General features: G+C 51.3%; 1 protein-coding gene across 1 annotated transcript in view; it reads right to left on the bottom strand.

Annotated features, from left to right (window-relative positions):
• Positions 1-3113, bottom strand: part of LANCL3 (LanC like family member 3) — a 79891-nt gene extending 76778 nt beyond the window's left edge. The window contains exon 1 of the mRNA XM_075334257.1: positions 2505-3113. Within this exon, the coding sequence (XP_075190372.1) occupies positions 2505-3035 (531 nt within the window). The 5' untranslated portion in view covers positions 3036-3113. The remainder of the gene's footprint in view (positions 1-2504) is intronic.
• Between the last annotated feature and the right edge of the window lie 20492 nt (positions 3114-23605).

Raw genomic sequence — 23605 nt, 5'->3', positions numbered from 1 at the left:
CTCTGGCACTATATACAGGGCAGCAGTGGCGTACCCACAGGCTGGAAGCATCCTATGGCACTATATACAGGGCAGTAGTGGGGTACCCACAGGCTGGGAGCATCCTCTGGCACTATATACAGGGCAGTAGTGGGGTATCCACAGGCTGGAAGCATCCTCTGGCACTATATACAGGGCAGTAGTGGGGTATCCACAGGCTGGAAGCATCCTCTGGCACTATATACAGGGCAGTAGTGGGGTACCTACAGGCAGGGAGCATCCTCCAGCACCATATACAGGGCAGCAGTGGCGTACCCACAGGCTGGAAGCATCCTATGGCACTATATACAGGGCAGTAGTGTGGTATCCACAGGCTGAAAGCATCCTCTGGCACTATATACAGGGCAGTAGTGGGGTATCCACAGGCTGGAAGCATCCTCTGGCACTATATACAGGGCAGTAGTGCGGTACCCACAGGCTGGCAGCATCCTCTGGCACTATATACAGGGCAGTAGTGGGGTACCCATAGGCTGGAAGCATCCTCTGGCACTATATACAGGGCAGTAGTGGGGTACCCACAGGCTGGAAGCATCCTCTGGCACTATATACAGGGCAGTAGTGCGGTACCCACAGGCTGGCAGCATCCTCTGGCACTATATACAGGGCAGCAGTGGCGTACCCACAGGCTGGAAGCATCCTCTGGCACTATATACAGGGCAGTAGTGGGGTACCCACAGGCTGGAAGCATCCTATGGCACTATATACAGGGCAGTAGTGGGGTACCCACAGGCTGGCAGCATCCTATGGCACTATATACAGGGCAGTAGTGGGGTACCCACAGGCTGGAAGCATCCTCTGGCACTATATACAGGGCAGTAGTGGGGTACCCACAGGCTGGAAGCATCCTCTGGCACTATATACAGGGCAGTAGTGGGGTACCCACAGGCTGGAAGCATCCTCTGGCACTATATACAGGGCAGTAGTGGGGTACCCACAGGCTGGAAGCATCCTCTGGCACTATATACAGGGCAGTAGTGGGGTACCCACAGGCTGGCAGCATCCTCTGGCACTATATACAGGGCAGTAGTGCGGTACCCACAGGCAGGGAGCATCCTCCAGCACCATATACAGGGCAGCAGTGGCGTACCCACAGGCTGGAAGCATCCTATGGCACTATATACAGGGCAGTAGTGGGGTACCCACAGGCTGGGAGCATCCTCTGGCACTATATACAGGGCAGTAGTGGGGGTATCCACAGGCTGGAAGCATCCTCTGGCACTATATACAGGGCAGTAGTGCGGTACCCACAGGCTGGCAGCATCCTCTGGCACTATATACAGGGCAGCAGTGGGGTACCCACAGGCTGGAAGCATCCTATGGCACTATATACAGGGCAGTAGTGGGGTACCCACAGGCTGGGAGCATCCTCTGGCACTATATACAGGGCAGTAGTGGGGTATCCACAGGCTGGAAGCATCCTCTGGCACTATATACAGGGCAGTAGTGGGGTATCCACAGGCTGGAAGCATCCTCTGGCACTATATACAGGGCAGTAGTGGGGTACCTACAGGCAGGGAGCATCCTCCAGCACCATATACAGGGCAGCAGTGGCGTACCCACAGGCTGGAAGCATCCTATGGCACTATATACAGGGCAGTAGTGCGGTACCCACAGGCTGGCAGCATCCTCTGGCACTATATACAGGGCAGTAGTGGGGTACCCATAGGCTGGAAGCATCCTCTGGCACTATATACAGGGCAGTAGTGGGGTACCCATAGGCTGGGAGCATCCTCTGGCACTATATACAGGGCAGTAGTGGGGTACCCACAGGCTGGAAGCATCCTCTGGCACTATATACAGGGCAGTAGTGCGGTACCCACAGGCTGGCAGCATCCTCTGGCACTATATACAGGGCAGCAGTGGCGTACCCACAGGCTGGAAGCATCCTCTGGCACTATATACAGGGCAGTAGTGCGGTACCCACAGGCTGGCAGCATCCTCTGGCACTATATACAGGGCAGTAGTGGGGTACCCACAGGCTGGAAGCATCCTATGGCACTATATACAGGGCAGTAGTGGGGTACCCACAGGCTGGCAGCATCCTATGGCACTATATACAGGGCAGTAGTGGGGTACCCACAGGCTGGAAGCATCCTCTGGCACTATATACAGGGCAGTAGTGGGGTACCCACAGGCTGGAAGCATCCTCTGGCACTATATACAGGGCAGTAGTGGGGTACCCACAGGCTGGAAGCATCCTCTGGCACTATATACAGGGCAGTAGTGGGGTACCCACAGGCTGGAAGCATCCTCTGGCACTATATACAGGGCAGTAGTGGGGTACCCACAGGCTGGAAGCATCCTCTGGCACTATATACAGGGCAGTAGTGGGGTACCCACAGGCTGGAAGCATCCTCTGGCACCATATACAGGGCAGTAGTGGGGTACCCACAGGCTGGAAGCATCCTCTGGCACCATATACAGGGCAGTAGTGGGGTACCCACAGGCTGGCAGCATCCTCTCACCTCTATGCCCAGCTTCTGCCTCATCACCAGGGCAGCGCACAGGTACCCGCTCCTGCCCACGAACAGCTCGTCCGAGCCGCACTCCAGAAAGCCGAGCGGGACACAAATGTCGCCCAGCGCCCGGAACTTGTCCAACATCTGCGTGAAGTCCGCTCGTCCCTGCGCCTTGTAGATCATAGCGGCCACAGCGTAGACCCCGGCGCCCCCCAGCAGGAAGGACGCGCGGGTCTCCCGGTCCTGCTCCCGGTCATAGTGCAGCACACAAGCCTCGATGATGGAGCCCGCCCGGCGCAGGTAGCTGTCCCGGTGGTCACTGAACAGTGGGCTCTGGGAGACGTGGTACAGCATGTATGCCACTCCGGCCAGCCCTCCGTACAGCCCGCCCTCCTGTCCTCCTTGTGCCGGCAGCTTCCCCAGGATGCGCTCCACTGTCCTGAGGACGAGCGCTGCCCCCAGCTCACTGTTCTGCCCTGGCACCAGGCTGCCCTTGTAGTCAGAGAAGCGATTAGTGAAGCAGCGCTTGCTGTCCATCCTGCTCCTGGGTATCGTGGTGGCAGATGTGCCCACTCAGGCTGGTGGCAGAGCTGTCAGTGTATGAGGACACCGTACATGCTGGAGCTGGGCGGCGCTCATCACACAGGAGGCGGAGGGAGATCGTGCGCACAGCCAGCTATCACCCTCACAGCACAACATAGGAGCCGGCGTGTAACGGGAACCTGCACAGGTACAGGGGGTCTCTGAGCAAGGCAAGAAGATGCCCACCCTGAGATTTCCTCCCAAGCAGGAATGTGACGTCAGCAGCAGCAGCAGCTATGGAACAGAAAACAACTTCTGATGTCAGCAGTGCTCCTACAGCCATCACCTGGGTTGCCGACCGACCAGAAATTCCAGGACAGTCCATAAAACAGGACATTTTTTTTGTTCTGTTTGCAATGGCATCCTGCGAATGTCAGCAGACCAAGCGGCCGCTATGGGACCGTGAGTGGAGGGGGCACATTAGCAGACCAAGCGGCCGCTATGGGGCCCGTGTGTGGAGGGGGGCACTTAGCAGACCAAGCGGCCACTATGGGGCCCGTGTGTGTAGGGGGGCACTTAGCAGACCAAGCGGCCACTATGGGGCCCGTGAGTGGAGGGGCACATTAGCAGACCAAGCGGCCGCTATGGGGCCCGTGAGTGGAGGGGGCACTTAGCAGACCAAGCGGCCACTATGGGGCCCGTGTGTGGAGGGGGGCACTTAGCAGACCAAGCGGCCACTATGGGGCCCGTGAGTGGAGGGGGCACATTAGCAGACCAAGCGGCCGCTATGGGGCCCGTGAGTGGAGGGGGCACATTAGCAGACCAAGCGGCCACTATGGGGCCCGTGAGTGGAGGGGGCACTTAGCAGACCAAGCGGCCACTATGGGGCCCGTGAGTGGAGGGGGGCACTTAGCAGACCAAGCGGCCTCTATGGGGCCCGTGAGTGGAGGGGGCACATTAGCAGACCAAGCGGCCGCTATGGGGCCCGTGAGTGGAGGGGGCACATTACCAGACCAAGCGGCCGCTATGGGGCTCGTGAGTGGAGGGGGCACATTACCAGACCAAGCGGCCGCTATGGGGCCCGTGAGTGGAGGGGGGCACTTAGCAGACCAAGCAGCCACTATGGGGCCCGTGAGTGCAGGGGGCACATTAGCAGACCAAGCGGCCACTATGGGGCCCGTGAGTGGAGGGGGCACATTAGCAGACCAAGCGGCCACTATGAGGCCCGTGAGTGGAGTGGGCACATTAGCAGACCAAGCGGCCGCTATGGGACCTGTGAGTGGAGGGGGCACATTAGCAGACCAAACGGCCGCTATGGGGCCCGTGAGTGGAGGGGGCACATTAGCAGACCAAGCGACCACTATGGGGCCCGTGAGTGGAGGGGGCACATTAGCAGACCAAGCGGCCGCTATGGGGCCCGTGAGTGGAGGGGGCACATTAGCAGACCAAGTGGCCACTATGGGACCTGTGAGTGGAGGGGGCACATTAGCAGACCAAGCGGCCGCTATGGGGCCCGTGAGTGGAGGGGGCACATTAGCAAACCAAGCGGCCGCTATGGGGCCCGTGAGTGGAGGGGGCACATTAGCAGACCAAGCGGCCACTATGGGGCCCGTGAGTGGAGGGGGCACATTAGCAGACCAAGCGGCCGCTATGGGGCCCGTGGGTGGAGGGGGCACATTAGCAGACCAAGCGGCCACAATGGGACCAGTGAGTGGTGGTGGGTGGGCACATTATTACACGTTCAACTGTATCAAAATCCTGCATGCTGTAAAAGCAGTGATGTAAGAGGACTGCTCTATCATTCTACTGCTGCGTCTGAGCTTTAAAGGGAACCTGTCAGGTCCAATATGCTCCCAGAACCACGAGCAGTTCTGTGTGTATACTGCTAATCCCTGCCTAACCGTCCCTGTATACACTAGCATAGATAGAGATCTTTAGAAAAAGTATTTCTAAAGATCTTATACCATGTGCTAATGAGCGAGGGGACTAGTCCTCTGGGCGTTAGTTCCCCGGCCAGTTGCCCCCATTAACATGTTAGTACGTCCATGTGATTAGGGCCGTATTTGGCATTCATGCTGTCCTACGTACCCGGGCTGTGGAGTCTGAGCTCATTTTGGTGGAGTCGGTATAAAATGCACAGACTCCGACTCCTAAAATATATAATAAATTGGGGACAGTAGTGCAATGCAGAATGTGCTGAATATTGTTTCATAGGAATTTGGGAAAGTTATGAAATGTCCTATAAATGGCTGTTCTATTCCTGATCTAAGGCTACATTCATACACAGCGTTTTTGCTGCGTTTTTTGAGGATACGTTTGTCAGCTGCAAGCAGATCGGCTTTTTAAAAAACCGCATCACCTGAAAGGTTTTTGAGCTCATAGATAATGCTTTCAATAGCAAAAGCAGATTAGAAAAACACCACAAACTTACATGCTCCATCTTTGTGAGGATCCTCACAAAACGATGAGTCTGAATATCCTATCTTTTCACCCATTGCCTTTGCTGGATGCCAGAGTCACTGCATTTCACTGAATTATTTTGCCATCAATGTTTGATATGTTTGTGACAAGAAAGAAATTGTTAGCAAGACACTGGCAGTAAAAGATAGTAAAGCTCATCACAGCGGCCAGTTTCTCCAGGCCTTAGTGGAAAACGTTCTGCAAGGTTAGGAACGCAAAAAAGAACAGATTCTTGCCATTGTAACGAACAATGCTTCAAACATAAGGTACAATTAAACTGATGAATGAGAGTAATGAACAACATCTAGAAGAAAATTTAGGATTTAGTATGTGTGAGATGGAGCCACAGTGCTGCTCATGTAACTGAGGAACTAACAGATATTACAACAGAAGAACAGCAAAATGATACTTTAGGATTAGATGATCTTGTTGAAGCTGCTTCAAAACACTTCCATATTCATCACATGCGCTGTGTTGTGCACACGTTGCAGCTGGCAAGAAGAGATAGTCTGCAAGAGGGACCCTGGTTTCACACATCCGTCTTTTCGGCGGTTTGGGGGATGGGGCGCACTCCAGTACAGTGTATACAGTACAGTGGCAGCGCGACAAACGAAGGTCACATGCTTTCATGTGACCGGAGCATGTGACCCGGAAGTTGTGGCGCTGCCACTGTACTGTATCGTACTGTACTGGCATGCGCCTCATTCGCCAAACTGGCGAAAAGCTGGATGTGTGAAACTGGGCGGACATGCTGGAAATCTGATTAGAAAAGTGAAGAAGTTGGTTATTGCCGCTGTCGCGGGCGGGGAGGAGGGTGTCAGCACACTACGCTCACCCCTTCTGCTCGGGTCCGGCGGTTGCTGCTCAGTGGTGGCTCGAGCTGTGGGCCGGATCCCGGGGGTTTCTCGAGCGGTACTCCTCGCCCGTGAGTGAAAGGGGGTTGTTGGGTGTGGGGATAGTTTATTGTCCGTGACGCCACCCACGGTTGTGGTGATTTCACCACCGCTGCTCAATATGGGGATCCCGGGGATGGTGATGCGGAGCAGCCAGGTGTTGTGTTGCCCCTCCGTGGGTAGGGGTTGGTGATCCCGGGGCCCGGTGATGAGATGGGAGATGCAGGGCCTGGTGGGCGCAGGGACGCGGGGGCAGCGCTGTGCCTTGCGGCACTGTGGTACTCACTCAGCCTGAGACGTTGACACAGTTTTACGGTAAACCACACGGCTGGAAAGACGGTTCCCACGGACGGCTGCGCTTGCTCTCCCAGTCGGTGACGGTGATGTCCCTTTTCCTTGCACCTTTGTTTCTATGTTGGTCGCAATGGGTCCCCACCGGTAACCCGCTCCCCGGCTTCAAGCTGGACCGGAGGAGCTCTACTCTTTGCCCGCAGGCACTGGCCCTGAAAAACTGGTGCCGTGGCGGTGCTTCTCCTAAAATGGTTGGACTGTTGCCTTCTATCGGGACTTGGTTGTTGGGGGATCTACGTCCCCTTCACTGACGGATTTGGCAAATTATGGCGACTCCTAGCCTTGCCGGGGTCCGAGAGGCCCCTGCCCTGGTGCTGACTGTCCTTTGGTCCACTGCTCCAGACCGCCGGGCCACTACCCGTCCGCGGTCCTTCCAGGAACTTCCAAACGGTCCCCCTCCAGACAGTCACCGCCGTTGCTGACCTTGCTGACCCTGTCCTGCACACAGCTGGACTACTTCAGGCTTTCTTTTCTGTCACTTTTCACCTTCCTTCACTCCTCCTTTACCACTTCACTTTCACTTAGCTGTTTACTCCTCTCTGTCCCTAGCTGGGCTCCTCACACAAGCCCTGCCTGGGCTCAACTCTCTCTCCTTCCACCTCCTCCTCCGAACTCTATCTGCCTGGTTTCTCCCGCCTCCAGAGCTGTGTCCTCGGTGGGTGGAGCCAACCGCCTGGCCCACCCCCTGGTGTGAACATCAGCCCCTGGAGGAAGGCAACAAGGATTTCTGGTTAGCTTTGATGTGCCTAACTGGGGTGTAGGGTGTGGTGGTGTAATGACCTGTGACCCCTGGCTTGCCCAGGGCGTCAGATTCCCCCTTAGCAAAATGCAGACCGTCCGCGGGCTGCCCGTCCAACACCGGTTTTATTTTTCTGTAAAATATAACATGGTAAACGGTAACATATATACATTTTTAATAATTCTTCCCACAACGGGAGGCACATTTCTTAAACGTTGCATAACGGTTTACGGTTACGGTTTCCGCTCTCTCCCACCCAAGCAACCTGGCCCTGATGCTGCCCCTAAAGCCCAGGCAGCACCCCTTGACCCACAGTCCAGCACACGGTACCCGAGCGGGATCTGTCCTTCCCCTCCAGAGGGTAGCCACCGGTTCCTTTGGTGGCTGGGCCCCAGCCTGCTCCGCTGAGGGCCCTCCCTCCAACCTGCCTCTCCGGAGGCGGCATTGCGGAAACGGTAACGGCAAACAACATATTTACAAGCCACTTAACGTTTGTGGGTGCCCTGCAAGTTCACGGGCTTGTCCATGGATAGTTCCCATGCTAAACTTTTTAAACGGTCCCCACAGGGACAACGGTGCCGGCTCCGGCCGGTTGCAAATCAAACAGACAATCAGGTAAAGTGTACTCGGTATCATCATTTTTCATCATTCTCTGCAACTTTTGAAACTTTTAAACAAGAATTCACACAACTTTCTGACCCCCCCCCTCTTTAAAGGACAGTCTCCCTGTACCTAAGTGGGGGTCTACCTAGGTTGGGACGGGTGGACCTTCGGGGCCCGGTGTCAGTGGGGCTAGGCAGTGGGGCAGAGGGAACAACCGGTTCCTCCTCCCTTCTATCGTGTGGGGCAGGCGGAGGCATAGGGGAGCTGGGTACAGGTTCATCCCTGGGCACTGGCAATGGTTCTGGCTCACGGTCGACCTCTTCCACCACTTCTTCATCCACGGGTTATGGGAACAGTATCACTGGAAGAATCACCGCGCCGTTCTGTGTAGGCCAGTCTGCTGGGAAGTCACCCATCACAGTGTGGATCACCTCTTTTGCCTTCTCCGCTGGTGGAGGAACTGGTACGTTCGCCGTTGCCCTCAATGCTGGTGGGCACCTTTTCAGATGGTCCCGGGAGACGGTGGCCAAAGTGCCCCCTTGGTCACGACTGATCTGGTAGGCCTTCCCATCTTCCCACCCTGTGGGTTGTATGATGTATGGGATCGGTTCCCATTGATCATCCAGCTTGTGGGTCTTCCTCTTCCGTTTTAACACCACATCTCCTGGCTGGAAAGGACTCGCAGACGCTTTCTGGTTGAATCGCTGCTCCTGCTGTTCTCGACTTCGACTTAGATTCTTCTCCGCTGCATCCAAGGAACATCCTCAGGGCTGTCAGCAAGCTGTATCTGTGCTGGAGGCTGAGATCTGGTCAGAGGTTGTAAGGCAGCAAGGATCTTGGCGAGGTCTCCGTCCATGCGATGGACCTGGGCTGCCAGTTCTTCCACTGTGCTGCTTGGACCTGTAGGTGTTGGAGAGGTTGGTATGGCAGAGGTCGCCACAACGGGGGCCGTCTCGACGGGCCACGGGGCGGGTTCCAGAACTTCTGCAGCTGGGGGCTGTAGTTCTTTAATGGCCCGTTCCTTTAACACAGCAAAGTCCACATCAGGGTGTTCCAGGGCCCACAGCCGGAGTTGTTTACGATCCTTAGGGGACCTCATTCCCTGCGCAAATTGCTCTACTAACATCTTGTTGCTATCCGCCTCATTAATAGGATTCACCAGCTTCAGCGTGCGGAGGGCGGTTTGCAGACGTAAAGCATAGTCCCGAATGCTATCCCCAGCCCGTTGCCGGCACTGGTAAAACTGCATCCTCAACTCAGCCTCAGTCCGGGTCTCAAAGGCAGTCTGTAGCTTCTCAAAGATGGTGGCTACAGAGAGCCGGTCCCCCTCGGCCCAGGTCTCCGCTTCCTGCTCAGCCGCACTGGTTAACTGGCCTAGCACTATCGCTGCACGTTGCTTATCAGTCAGGGGGTACAGCTCTAGCAACGGGTTGAGCTTTTTCCGGAAGGCCTGTAAGGCATCCGGTTTCCCGTCATACTGCGGTAGCCAGGCAGCTCCGGGCGCATAGGGCAGGGAGAACGGCATGACCTGAGCGAGCGCGGGGGCCGCGGCGCCTCCCGCCAGTACGGCCGGGGCCTGGGCAGGCCCATTCCCATCCGCGGGTGCCACTGCGGCTGCGACCACCGCTCCTCCAGCGGCTCCGTCGGGCGCAGACATCTTGCTTCCGTCCCCCTTAGCTCTTTCCGGCCACTCCTCTCTCGGGGCGGGGTTTTGGCCTTCGCGCCTCTGCTACTCGAGAAGACGCTCGAGCGGGAACTTTTCGCGCCAAAGATGGCGGCTTCTGAAATTTTCCTGCCGGATATCTACGGCGGTAACAAGGCGCACCTCTACCAAACGGCAGAGCGGTAAGATCCTGTTCGTGACGCCAAGTTGTCGCGGGCGGGGAGGAGGGTGTCAGCACACTACGCTCACCCCTTCTGCTCGGGTCCGGCGGTTGCTGCTCAGTGGTGGCTCGAGCTGTGGGCCGGATCCCGGGGGTTTCTCGAGCAGCACTCCTCGCCCGTGAGTGAAAGGGGGTTGTTGGGTGTGGGGATAGTTTATTGTCCGTGACGCCACCCACGGTTGTGGTGATTTCACCACCGCTGCTCAATATGGGGATCCCGGGGATGGTGATGCGGAGCAGCCAGGTGTTGTGTTGCCCCTCCATGGGTAGGGGTTGGTGATCCCGGGGCCCGGTGATGAGATGGGAGATGCAGGGCCTGGTGGGCGCAGGGACGCGGGGGCAGCGCTGTGCCTTGCGGCACTGTGGTACTCACTCAGCCTGAGACGTTGACACAGTTTTACGGTAAACCACACGGCTGGAAAGACGGTTCCCACGGACGGCTGCACTTGCTCTCCCAGTCGGTGACGGTGATGTCCCTTTTCCTTGCACCTTTGTTTCTATGTTGGTCGCGATGGGTCCCCACCGGTAACCCGCTCCCCGGCTTCAAGCTGGACCGGAGGAGCTCTACTCTTTGCCCGCAGGCGCTGGCCCTGAGAAACTGGTGCCCTGGCGGTGGCGGTGCTTCTCCTAAAATGGTTGGACTGTTGCCTTCTATCGGGACTTGGTTGTTGGGGGATCTATGTCCCCTTCACTGACAGATTTGGCAAATTATGGCGACTCCTAGCCTTGCCGGGGTCCGAGAGGCCCCTGCCCTGGTGCTGACTGTCCTTTGGTCCACTGCTCCAGACCGCCGGGCCACTACCCGTCCGCGGTCCTTCCAGGAACTTCCAAACGGTCCCCCTCCAGACAGTCACCGCCGTTGCTGACCTTGCTGACCCTGTCCTGCACACAGCTTGACTACTTCAGGCTTTCTTTTCTGTCACTTTTCACCTTCCTTCACTCCTTCTTTACCACTTCACTTTCACTTAGCTGTTTACTCCTCTCTGTCCCTAGCTGGGCTCCTCACACAAGCCCTGCCTGGGCTCAACTCTCTCTCCTTCCACCTCCTCCTCCGAACTCTATCTGCCTGGTTTCTCCCGCCTCCAGAGCTGTGTCCTCCTCGGTGGGCGGAGCCAACCGCCTGGCCCACCCCCTGGTGTGAACATCAGCCCCTGGAGGAAGGCAACAAGGATTTCTGGTTAGCTTTGATGTGCCTAACTGTGGTGTAGGGTGTGGTGGTGTAAGGACCTGTGACCCCTGGCTTGCCCAGGGCGTCACACCGCCAGAACCTCTAAAATTGATTCCATCTTGAAGAGACGTGCTGGGAAAAGAGCAATTGTCGATCAAGCCACTCGGTGGGGCAGCACTTATTTAATGACTGAGTGATTGCTTGAACTAAAATAGTTTCTTATAGATATGGTGAACCCTCAAGTAACCTTTTTTTTTAAACCAAAATGTTATTATTAAAGATTTCATACAATACATAAATCAGCCAAAATCAGGGTCAACATAACCCCAAAGTCCTCATCCCTCCCTCCCCCCAAGTGGAAATAAAATAAAAAAAATCACGTATTTGACTGTTCCCACATGTGATGAATAGATGTCGTAGTTCTCTTTAGAAAATACAATGTCCAAGGGTATATGAGAGGACCAGAATCATCAATATTCTCATCCCAGTTAATATCATGTATGCCAAAAGTTATGCGGGTGTCACACGAGACAAGCTATCGTGCGATGCATCGTCGGGGGTCACGGTTTTCGTGACGCACATCCGGCATCGTTTGCGACGTTGTTTCGTGTGACAACTCCAAGCGACGCTGAATCGGTCACAAATCGTGAGTCGTGTACACGTCGCTTATTTTTAAAAAATCGTTTTTTTTTTCATGGCGCCGATTGTTAATCGTACCCAGGGCAGCACACATCGCTCCGTGTGACACCCCGGGAACGATGAACACAGCTTACCTGCATCCCGCAGCACTCGCCAGCTATGCGGAAGGAAGGAGGTGGTCGGGATGTTTACGTCCCGCTCATCTCCGCCCCTCCGCTTCTATTGGCCGGCGGCTGTGTGATGTCGCTGTGACGCCAAACATCCCTCCCCCTTCAGGAAGAGGATGTTCGCCGCCCACAGCGAGGTCGCTAAGCAGGTAAGTACGTGTGACGGCGGTTTAATGACTTTGTGCGACACGGGCAGCGATTTGCCCGTGACGCACAAACGACGGGGGCGGGTACGATCACTCGTGCGATCGCACGATAGATCGTACCGTGTGACGCCCGCATTGGATAAAAGCAAGCAATGAGTCCATAGAAGGAAGTTATAGTTCCCGCATCTATACATTTCAGTTATTTAAAACAAGCCCAATCGGAACCTAAATAAATCCCTAGATGCCAGACCGGAGTCGTCTATCCACGGGGCCCAGATCTTTTCAAATTTGGCCATACAATTCTGTTTTAAATATAGTCCCTTCTCCAAGTTTACCATCCAATTGATCTTGTTAACAAACTCTGATGTGGTTGGAACTTGATCTGAAATCCAATATTGTGCTATTGATTTCCTTGCCATATATAACATACGGGCAACCGCCACTTTACCCTCCTCCTCCATCTTCAGGTCTTCGATATAACCCAGAATACATACAAAGGGGGTGAGGCTCAGATCTATGGTATACACTCTATTAATGGTTGAAGTCACGCCTCTCCAAAACACCTCCAAACTAGGGCAAGACCAGAACATGTGGAGCATGGACGCTGAGTCCGCCCCACATCGCGGACAAGTGGAGTCCGGTCTGGCACCTATGTCAAACAAAAAGTTTGGGGTACGATAGACTCGATGAATCACATACAGCTGAGACAATCTGTGGGCTTCCCCCAGAGACAGATCAATAATTCTAAATATTCTTTCCAATATTTCCGCCCACTGATTGTCCTCAATAGGACCCAACTCTTGTTCCCATCTCCCTTTAGAGTTCGGTGAATGAAGCATTAATAGCCTGTCCAGTACTTCACCATACAATACAGATATCAAACCAGATGAACCACTTGAGAAAGCTATTCTCTGAATTATTCTATTGCTTTGGATCGCATGGCCGGCTATACTGACTTCAGCACGGTATGCATGTCTTGATTGAAGGTATTTATAGAATTCGCCATTCAAAAACCCAAACTCCAATTGTAACTTGGAGAACTCTTTAAAGGGAACCTGTCACCTAAAATATGCATTCTGAGCTATCAGCAGACGCATGTGTGCCCTAATTACACCTCCCTACCCATCCCTGTGTCATAAAATTGTATAATATGAAAGTAATAACGTTTTATTACCTTCATATTTCCTATGTTTATAGCAAGGAATATGGTCACAGGGGTGGCGCCTTGCCCTGCATACTTTCCGTGGTACCACGCCCCTGTGGGCGTGATACCATAGAGTCACATGAGCAACGTCACCGTCGCTCATTCTATCCTGGGTGCATTGTGGCAGGCTTCATTTCCGGGCGTCCACGCGCCGTCTTCAGACGCGCACTGTGCATGCGCAGTGCGCATCTGAAACTGATAAGGAGAATCCGGAAGAGAAGCCTGCCGCAATAGTAAGTGTAAACGCGCGCAGGATAGAATGAGTGACGGTGACGTTGCTCATGTCACTCCATGGTATCACGCCCACAGGGGCGTGATACCACGGAAAGTATGCAGGGCAAGACGCCGCCCCTGTGACCATATTCACTGCTATTTACATAGGAATATGAAGGTAATAAAATGTTTTTTATTACTTTCACATTATACAATTTTACAAAATAAGGATGGGTAGGGAGGTGTAATTATGGCACACATGCGTCTGCTGATAGCTCAGAACGCATATTTTAGGTGACAGGTTTAAAGCTATCCCCGTCCAGTAGCTGCGTGAGTCTGACCAACCCTCTCCCCCTCCAGCCTCCAAACCCCTCTAGCTTATTTAGGTTGGACAGCCTTGGGGTATCCCAGACAGAGGTAAACTGCGAAGGTCCCTTGATATCCTGCATATCTTTAATTTTATCCCATAACTTATGTATCAACATAAGGGTAGGCGTAGTTTCCAGGGATGAGTGAAATCTACCTGATTCCAAGACCTCGTAAAGACTAGATGATTTGAAATGTTGCTGCAATAAGACTCTTTGCGGGCCTCCCCCCCGGATCATCCCACCTTTGAATATGTTGCATTTGGGCGGCTGCAAAGTACGCCCATGGATTCGGCACTGAGAGTCCTCCTTTGCATTTATTTCTCTGTAGCATTTCTAATTTAATTCTTGGACTATGTCGTCCCCAAATCAGTTCCCTAAAAAGTGAATTAACTTTATAGAAATATCTCTGGGGTATCCAGTGTGGAGAATTATGTAGGACGTACAGCAGCTGAGGCATCCAAATCATTTTCACCAGGTTCGCCCGCCCCACCACCGACAGAGGTAGCCGGGTCCATATGTCAACTTTATCCTTAATTTTTTTAAGAATTGGGGTCAGATTGAGTTTAGTGTAATCGTTCACTCTGGCGGTAACCTTAATTCCCAAGTATTTAAATTGCGAGGAGATCTGCAGTCCTGAAGAAGCATATCTAGGGATATTATTCAAGTTATCTACAGGGAGTAGCACAGACTTCCCCCAATTTATAGCTAGCCCAGAATAACTTCCAAACTTCTGAATCAACTGCATGGCCAACGGTAATGAGACCATTGCATCTGACAGGAATAGGAGAGTATCATCCGCATATAGAGCCACTTTTTCCTACTGATCCCCTCTTCTAAAGCTCGTTATATTTGGATGTCGGCACAGAATCTCAGCCATGGGCTCTATAGCCATTGCAAACAGAAGAGGTGAGAGAGGACACCCCTGACGAGTGCCCCTAGCCAAATTAAATGTTGGAGTAAGCCTGCCATTAACACGAATTCTGGCAGTGGTCCAACCGTATAATAATTTTACCCAGGAGATAAAGTCCTTACCCAGCCCAAACTTACGAAGAACCACCCACAAAAAGTTCCATTCAATAGAATCGAACGCTTTGGCTGCATCTAGGGAGCAGATAACTCTGTTCCCCGGATTATCTACTGGAAGTTGTAAATTGAGGTGAAGGCGCCTAATGTTAACCACTGTAGATCTAGAGGGCATAAAGCCGGACTGGTCAGAATGAATTAGAGAGGAAATCACCTTGTTTAATCTAGATGCCAATACCTTGGCTATGATTTTGATATCTGTGGTAAGTAGAGATATCGGTCTATATGAATCAGGAAGTAAGGGGTCCTTGCCTGGTTTGAGTATGACCACCACGATGGCTTCCTGCATTGATGGAGGAAGGCGGCCCGTCTCCACCACCCCTCGGAACGTATCCAGAAGCTGCAGCAATAGGATGTCCCCGAATTTTTTGTATATTTCTATGGGAAGACCATCCGATCCCGGGGACTTTCCATTAGACATGGAAGTCACTGCCAGCTGCAGTTCCTCCAATTGCAGTGGGCCATTCAGGTAGGTTCGATCCACCTCAGAGAGCCTAGGAAGAGGTATACCCTCAAGATATGAATCAATCTGGTCCTCATTAAAGCTTAGTTTGGAAGTATATAATTGCTGTTAAAACTCAGCAAAAACCTGCAAAATCTTCTCCGACTCATTGACCACAGATCCCGTGGAGTCCTTTACCGCCCCAACAAAGGAATTTCCCTGCTGTGCCCTAGCTATTACAGCTAATAGATGCCCTGCCTTTTCCCCCTCTTCAAAAAAATTGTGCTGTAAGAACATCCGCCTATTCTTGGCCTTTTACCTGAGGTGAATATCATATGACTTCTGGGCCTCCTTCCACTCCAACAGATTCTGAGTGGTTGCCGATTCTATGTACTGACGTTCCGTAGACTGAACCCTGTCCCTAAGAAATACTCATGGCATCCCATATAACATTTTGAGAAATATCCTCCTGGACATTGTCTTTAAAGTAATGGTTTAAGGTAATAGCAATAGGGTCAGCCTCAATAATTTGCAGCCAAAAAGAGTTCAGGGACCAGGTGGCAAGGGCCGGGTCAGGCTCAGAGAGAAGTCGGAGGCAGGTCACCATGGGCGAATGATCCGAGATGGCTCTAGGTAGGTAAGATACCGACTCCACTAGTGGCAACACTCCCGCAGACCCCAATGTCATGTCAATTCTAGATAGGGTTTCATGTGACTTAGAGTAACAGGAGAATTGGCGAATCCCCGGGTGTCCAACCCTCCACACATCTGTCAGTGCCAGATCTTTTAGCGTCTCACCAAAACTTGAAATAGGTAATGTCGCCAGGGACGGGTTATTGTAAATTTGTCCCAATATGGGTGAATAGTGTTATTGAAATCCCCCATACATAGCACCTGTACATCCGAATTCTCCTGCATAGCCTCCGCCACCATCTTTATGACCCAGTTATTGTAGGGTGGAGGGATGTATACCCCTATTAGTAACAACTCTTTGTTCAGAATTTTACACCAGACCCAAAGAAACCTCCCCTCCCTGTCTACTTTGGATGCAATGGGTTCAAACGGTATGGCTTTATGTATCAATAGGCTGACCCCCCCTGGAGTAAGATGAAAAAGTAGAATGGTAACTATAGCTAATCCATGATCTATTCAGGTATGTTATTTTTTCCTTATCTAAGTGGGTTTCCTGTAGACAGACTATAGCAGGAAAATGATTCCTGACAAAGTCCATAACTGCCGCCATCTTTGTGGGATCACCCAGACCACGGACATTCCACGTTAAGATGTTAACCTTCCCCGCCAAATCCCTCAATGACATCATACACTCTTGGTCCCATACCCGTAGAACCCTAGAAGACAGAATCATTTACAGAAACTACGACATTAGCAATATCATACATTCTTAGTTTCCCATAAAACCCGAACAAAAAAACACATTCAAAAACATTGAAGCCGAACAGAGGACACCAGTTCATCCTGCAACCTGGCATGAGATTCTAAAAAAAAAAAGAGGGTTCAACAAAGAAAAAAGGGGGGGATCACCGCCGGAGTCACTGCCTCCTCAAAATGACATAGCCAAATTCTGTGACCACTGGGCCATAGTGGTTCTAGAGAAGAACAAAAGGAAGCAAAGGAAGCAATCCTGAAGCCGTGAATATCTACCGATTATTGACCAGTAACACTTGACCTTGAGAAAAAAAAAGAAGTGGAAAGAGATTTTTCTTTTTTTTCCTCTCTTTTCCCTTTATATCTCCACAAAACTAAATTAAACATCCCCTGGATTTCTCCTCCTTGTAGCAGAGGTTGTAATTTAATTCAGCAGCACCAGGGTTTCTTCTCTTCCTTCTCCTCATTTTTGCAGAGATTGCTTGATTCGCTGCTCGTTCAGATCCAGCCACCGAAGGGCATCCTTCGGATTTTCACAGAAAAAAATCTCGTTTAGTGCTGCCACTCTTAAGGCCGCTTTACACGCTGCGACATCGCAAGCCGATGCTAGCAATGTCGAGTGTGATAGCACCCACCCCCATCGTACGGCCGATATGTGGTGATCGCTGCCGTAGCGAACATTATCGCTACGGCAGCGTCACACGCACATACCTGCTCTGTGACGTCGCTATGACCGGCAAACCGCCTCCTTTCTAAGGGGGTGGTTCGTTCAGCATCACAGCAAAGTCACTAAGCCAATCAAAGTGGAGGGGCGGAGATGAGCGGGACGAACATCCCGCCCACCTCCTTCCTTCCTCATTGCTGGCGGGACGCAGGTAAGGAGAGGTTCCTCGTTCCTGCGGTGTCACACATAGCAATGTGTGCTGCCGCAGGAATGAGGAACAACATCGTTACTGCAGCAGCAATGATATTTGGGAAGAGGGGGGCATGTCACCGATTAGCGATTTTGAACGTTTTTGCAATGATGCAAAATCGCTAATAGGTGTCACACGCAATGACATCGCTAAAGTGGCCGGAAGTGCGTCACAAATACTGTGACCCCAACGAGATCGCTTTAGCGATCTCGTAGCGTGTAAAGCCACCTTTAGCCTCGCTGGGTATAACATAGAGTAGGAGATATGCAGAGCCCTCAAGCGCCGCTTTACATCAATGAAGCACGCCCTTCGCTTCGATATCTCCACGGAAAAGTCCAGGAAAAATGAAACTCTGTAACCGCTGACCATGACGTCTCCCTTGTTGGCGGGCTGCGCGTAGGATGGCATCTCTATCTCTATAGTGGAGCAGTTTAATCAACACCGGTCTCGGAGGGGCTCCCAGTGGCAGTGGTCTTGTGGGGGACTCTGTGTGCCTGTTCAACTGCGTAGAGTCGTGAAAGAACCTCATCACCAAATACCTTGTGCAGCCATTTCTCGAACTCAAGTAACCTTAAATGAAGGTCAATGGACACAGGTGGCTGAATTGAAGGAATTGTTTAATCATTCATTTACCGTGACTAAAAAATTACAAGCTGAGAATTTAGCTCCTGGCATTTTCATAAGGGAGTGGAAGAACTTTCTATTTTGCCTGTCCCAAAGAGGAGGTTTAATCGCAGATGGCATTTCTGCTTCAATGAAATGGAGAGAGACACAGCTATTGGAAAATAAAATTCTTCTGGCAGCTGTTTATGTAGACCAAAGTCATCGTATACTGCTTGATGATCAACAGCTTACTAAAGAAGCTTTGAGTGATGTAGTAGTTAGGATGAGCAGCTTCAGGACTGCCAGGCGTAAGAGGACTTGAGGCCTGACAGTGCTACTGCTGCCATATCTTCATCCTCATCAGATGAGGAGTTTAACTTTGACAAGGATTTAGATGACATGGAGCAGCAAAGTGTTGCCGCAAGGAAAAAGATTTCACTCTGTCTCCTATAGCAGCAGATTGACCAGATTTCAGTAAAATTTTTCACTTCCTCTCAAAGAAATAGAAAAATTCAACCGTTCATCAAAACTGACTGTGCATGAGGCAATTCCTTTATACCCGGAAATTGTTAGAGATGTTGCCCATGTGGTTACGGCTTTGCCTCCAACCCAAGTTAGTGTAGAGAGGTTGTTCTCTAGCCTTAAAATTATTAGGTCAGATTTGAGGTCATCTATGAAGGAGGATCTGATGGAAAAAATTCTATTTCTTAGAATAAATTCATAGACTGCACAAATGTTATTTAGTTTGTTTTTGTTGAAAACTGTTTTTTGCCACTTACATAGTGTATTACATAGTCTTATATATAACACTATGTAATACACTATGTAAGTGGCAAAAAACAGTTTTCAACAGAAACATTCTAAATAATAACATTTAGTATATTGCTTATATCTAAGGGAAAAATGTATTGTAGTACAATGTGAACATTGGACATTTAATCAGTTTTATGATACAATAATCAAGATATTTAGATAGAACATAAAATATATTTATTGGAATACAACTGTAAAACACAAATAACTGTAATAAATTGTAAATATGTTATACAATATGTAATTATATATATATATATGCACACACAAGATATATATGTAATCTACTGTATATTACATATTGTATCACATATTTACAATTTATTACAGTTTCTTGTGTTCTAAAGTTGTATTCCAATAAATACATTTTATGTTCTATCTAAATATCTTGATTATTGTATCATAAAAATGATTAAATGTATGATGTTCACATTGTACTACAATACATTTTTCACTTAACTATAAGCAATATATGTGGGAGTCGGAGTCGTGGAGTCGGAGTCGGTGCAAGGGAAATTGAGGAGTCGGAGTCGAAGGTTTGGCTTACCGCCTCCACAGCCCTGCTACGTACTTTAAGGTGTAACACGCCCCCTACTGGTAAGTCAGACTAACGGTACGTGGACATCTGTTTCAGGTGGATCTGCTCTGTTGTGCGCCTGAAAAAGCGGTAAATAAACTCTAAAATTACTGGCTATATGCCCTGCAGTGTAGAGATGATGTGCTGATCATATGTGTTCAGTCTTATGAGCTTCTTTTAACTGCTTCAGGTTTTCAAAATTGTGAAGCGGTTAAATAAAGTGACCCGACCATTCCTCAGGCGACTTCCGCTTGTAAGAAGCTCACTGGTTTATAGATTACAATTTAAATAAAAAACGGTCCCCAAAAGATGTCAGAAAAGAAGCAAAAAAGTAGCTTTAGTACAAAAGACACCGGTGTGTCCTGAAGCGTCGTCTGCCTGAAAAACCCATGGCATTCGTAGACGTCTAGAGACATCGTGTGTCCATACCCTTTAAATAGTAGGTAAGTCCTCCCATACACAAACTAAAGGTGTCAGAATCTGACAAATATCAACAGATTCGACTCATAGTCTTATGTGTATGGCTGGCTCTGACTGATGATGTCTGGGGAGATAGGCATCCAGCATGTCAGATTTTGGACTCAGGATCCTTATATTCTCTAAATGATAAGCCTCCAGAGATGTCTGTCTTTCTTATAGAGAAAACAGAAGTGCTCGGCAAAGTGAGAAATCCTGTAAAAGGGTACGTTCACACTGGCGTATGACTCGCACAAGGGCAATGGGAAAAAATCTCGCATTGCACTTGGCCCCATTTTAAGACATCGCTGGAGCTCAGATCTGCAAGATTTTCCTCAGCCATAATCGGACTCAGGAAAAAAACACAGCCTGCTGTGATTGTCTGCAAGTCTCGGATCACAAGCACCCATACAAGTCTATAGGGTGCTTTACACACTGCGACATCGCTAGCGATTGATAGCGATGTTGCGAGCGATAGCACCCGCCCCCATCATTTGTGCGACATTTGGTGATCGCTGCTGTAGCGAACAATATCGCTACGGCAGCGTCACATGCACATACCTGTTCAGCGACGTCGCTGTGACCGCCGAACAATACCTCCCTCAAGGGGGAGATGCATTCGGCGTCACAGCGACATCACTAAGTGACCGCCCAATAGCAGAGGAGGGGCGAAGATGAGCGGGCGGAATATCCCGCCCACCTCCTTCCTTCCTCATTGCCGGTGGACACAGGTAAGGAGATGTTCGTCGTTCCTGCGGTGTCACACATAGCAATGTGTGATGCCGCAGGAATGACGAACAACCAGCGGCATGCACCACCAACGATATTATGAAAAGGAGCAACGTATCAACGATTTTTGACGTCTTTGCGATCGTTGATAGTCGCTCCTAGCTGTTACGCGCTGCGATGCCGCTAACAACGCAGGATGTGCGTCACAAACACCGTGATCCCAACGATATATTGTTAGCGATGTCGCAGCGTGTAAAGCACCCTTATGAGTGCGAGTGACGCATCAGACATCCGAGTGCAGTGCGATATACGCATCAGCTGACAATGTAGGAGATGGAAAGATCATTGTCTCCCTCTCCTCCGCAGCTGTGATCCGATTGCAAGATTGCAGCAGAGCATGAGCCGAGGGACATTAGCAGATCAAATCTGATACTCTCACATAGGATGCCATATGCTGATGTGACCCCAGCGTAATGGAAAGTCTGTCAAGATAGCTGCCGGCCGAATGATCAGACATCTGTCTATATGTATGGAGGCATTAGTTAAACACTTGTAAAGCTGAGAAATGTGGCCTAAAGGGGGCTTTACACGCTGCGACATCGCTAATGCGGAGTCGTTGGGGTCACGGAATTTGTGACGCACATCCGGCCGCATTAGCGATGTTGCTGCATGTGACACCGATGAGCGATTTTGCATCGTTGCAAAAACGTGCAAAATCGCTCATCGGTGGCATGGGGGTCCATTCTCGATTATCGTTACTGCAGCAGTAACGATGTAGTTCGTCGCTCCTGCGGCAGCACACATCGCTATGTGTGACGCCGTAGGAACGAGGAAGCTCTCCTTACCTGCCTCCCGGCCGCTATGAGGAAGGAGGGCGGCCGGCGGCCTTGAGCTATCACCGGGCAGGGGCCATGGCACGACGGGGTACGTGGACCTCAGGCCAGAAAGTAGCTTCACGCGTTCCGGTAATTTACCCGACGGGGGTGAAGACTTCAAGTGTCATCCCTAACCTGCTCCAAAATTGGGGTACTAGCGCACCGATGGGATAGGACTTTCCCAATACAGTCCAAAGAAATCCTACGCGTCAACCCTGAGAGCATGCTCACTCTGTTAGCCATACGGGTGAGCGGGACCCAAAGATTTTTTTACCCACGGGTTTAACAGAGACAGAGGTGCCAAGGACAGGGCCACAGGCTAACAGCAACACCAAGGGCACGGACCCAGGCGTGCTCCCTACAAGCTGCAGTGGTGCTCAGAATTCTGGTTTACAAGCTGTCGGTGTTGTTATTCCTGGACTGAGTGAGTACATTGCAATACTCCTGTTCCTACCCCAACGGCACCCAATCACCAACCATCCGACGGGCCCCGGGACACAAACCCCCTATCCACGGAGGGGTTAAACATCTGGCTGCTACATCACCGTCACCGGGCTCCCCAACAGCAGCGGTGGTCCCTCACATTACCACACATCGTGGCTGGCGTCACGAACTTCCAATCCCCCTGTACATAGTCCCTCTTTCACTGAGTGGCCGCACGACCCCCGGGTCTGGAGACCCCTCGAGCCACCGTGGATTCGGATCCGAGCAGCCCGGCTGCTGGCACGGGGACGGCACAAAGGCGTATGGGGGATGCATTTTGCTATATGGAGAACTATGGGGGGCCATTATATTATTTGGAGGACTATGGGGTGCATTATACTATATGGAAAGCAATGTGGGGTCCATTATACTATATGGAAGGCTATATGAGGGTCATTATAATATTGGGAAGGTCTATGAGGAAGCCTTTATACTTTATAAAGGCCTATTTGAGGGCCATTATATCACCATATATGCAAGCAATTACAGAGTGTGAAGGTTTGTGTGGAGTCCATCATACTGTGCATAGGGCTGTGTGGGGGCCATTATATTGTGTGGTGGGGTATTGGGGGCCTATATACTATATGCAAGTGTGGCGCCCCTGAGGCTTCAGTCTCCACAGAGGTACTGCACCTCATCCAGAGGTGTGGTATTCCACCCTGGGTACGGAAGAGGTCATCCAGCAGTATGCACACAAAACACACAACAGCTCAATTTAGCAGCTCTCCACCGAGTCAGGGTTAGGGCTTGGTTCCATTAATGTTATGTATAGCCACCATTGGTCATGGTTCCTCCCTCACCCTAATCCGACAGGGCCTAGGGGTGGAGTCTAGTGAGTTGGGGACACAGTAGTGACAGAGAGCTAGAAGGAGCAGTGGGCTGGTGCAGCTCAGCCCGGGCACAAGACAGAAGGCGTCCTATAGACCACGGGAAGTGTGCCATACTCCCATGGCCTCGTTCCACATACAGTATCGGAGTGGAAGGATTTGGCCGCAGATCGGAGACTAGTCCCTAGACTAGAGGAGAAGAACCAACGTGCTCCGCTAGTAAAACCAGAGACTGAGGACACTCCGCACACGAATCCACTGGAAGGTGACCTCATAGGGCCAAGGGATAGAGCTTCAAGTTACCCGACAGAGCCCGCGGACACCGGCTAAGGGCACGGTGTGCATAGGCGCGGGACAGGCGGGAGAGAAGTCAGTGCCGGAAGACGACCAGGGGCGGTACATAAGAAAGGTGCACCGGACCCGGACGTGACCTCCGAGCTACCCAGGATCGACTGGAGCCCATCACTGTGAAACCCAGCACTCCAAAGGCGGCCACTAACTAGTTGTGTTACCTTGGAACCTGCTACAGTGAGTAAACACCATGAGACTGCATCCCTGTGTCA

The sequence above is a fragment of the Anomaloglossus baeobatrachus genome, chromosome 2, assembly GCF_048569485.1.
Source record: "Anomaloglossus baeobatrachus isolate aAnoBae1 chromosome 2, aAnoBae1.hap1, whole genome shotgun sequence".
In the NCBI taxonomy this organism is placed as follows: Eukaryota; Metazoa; Chordata; class Amphibia; order Anura; family Aromobatidae; genus Anomaloglossus; species Anomaloglossus baeobatrachus.
This window is presented reverse-complemented; position numbering and strand designations above follow the sequence as displayed.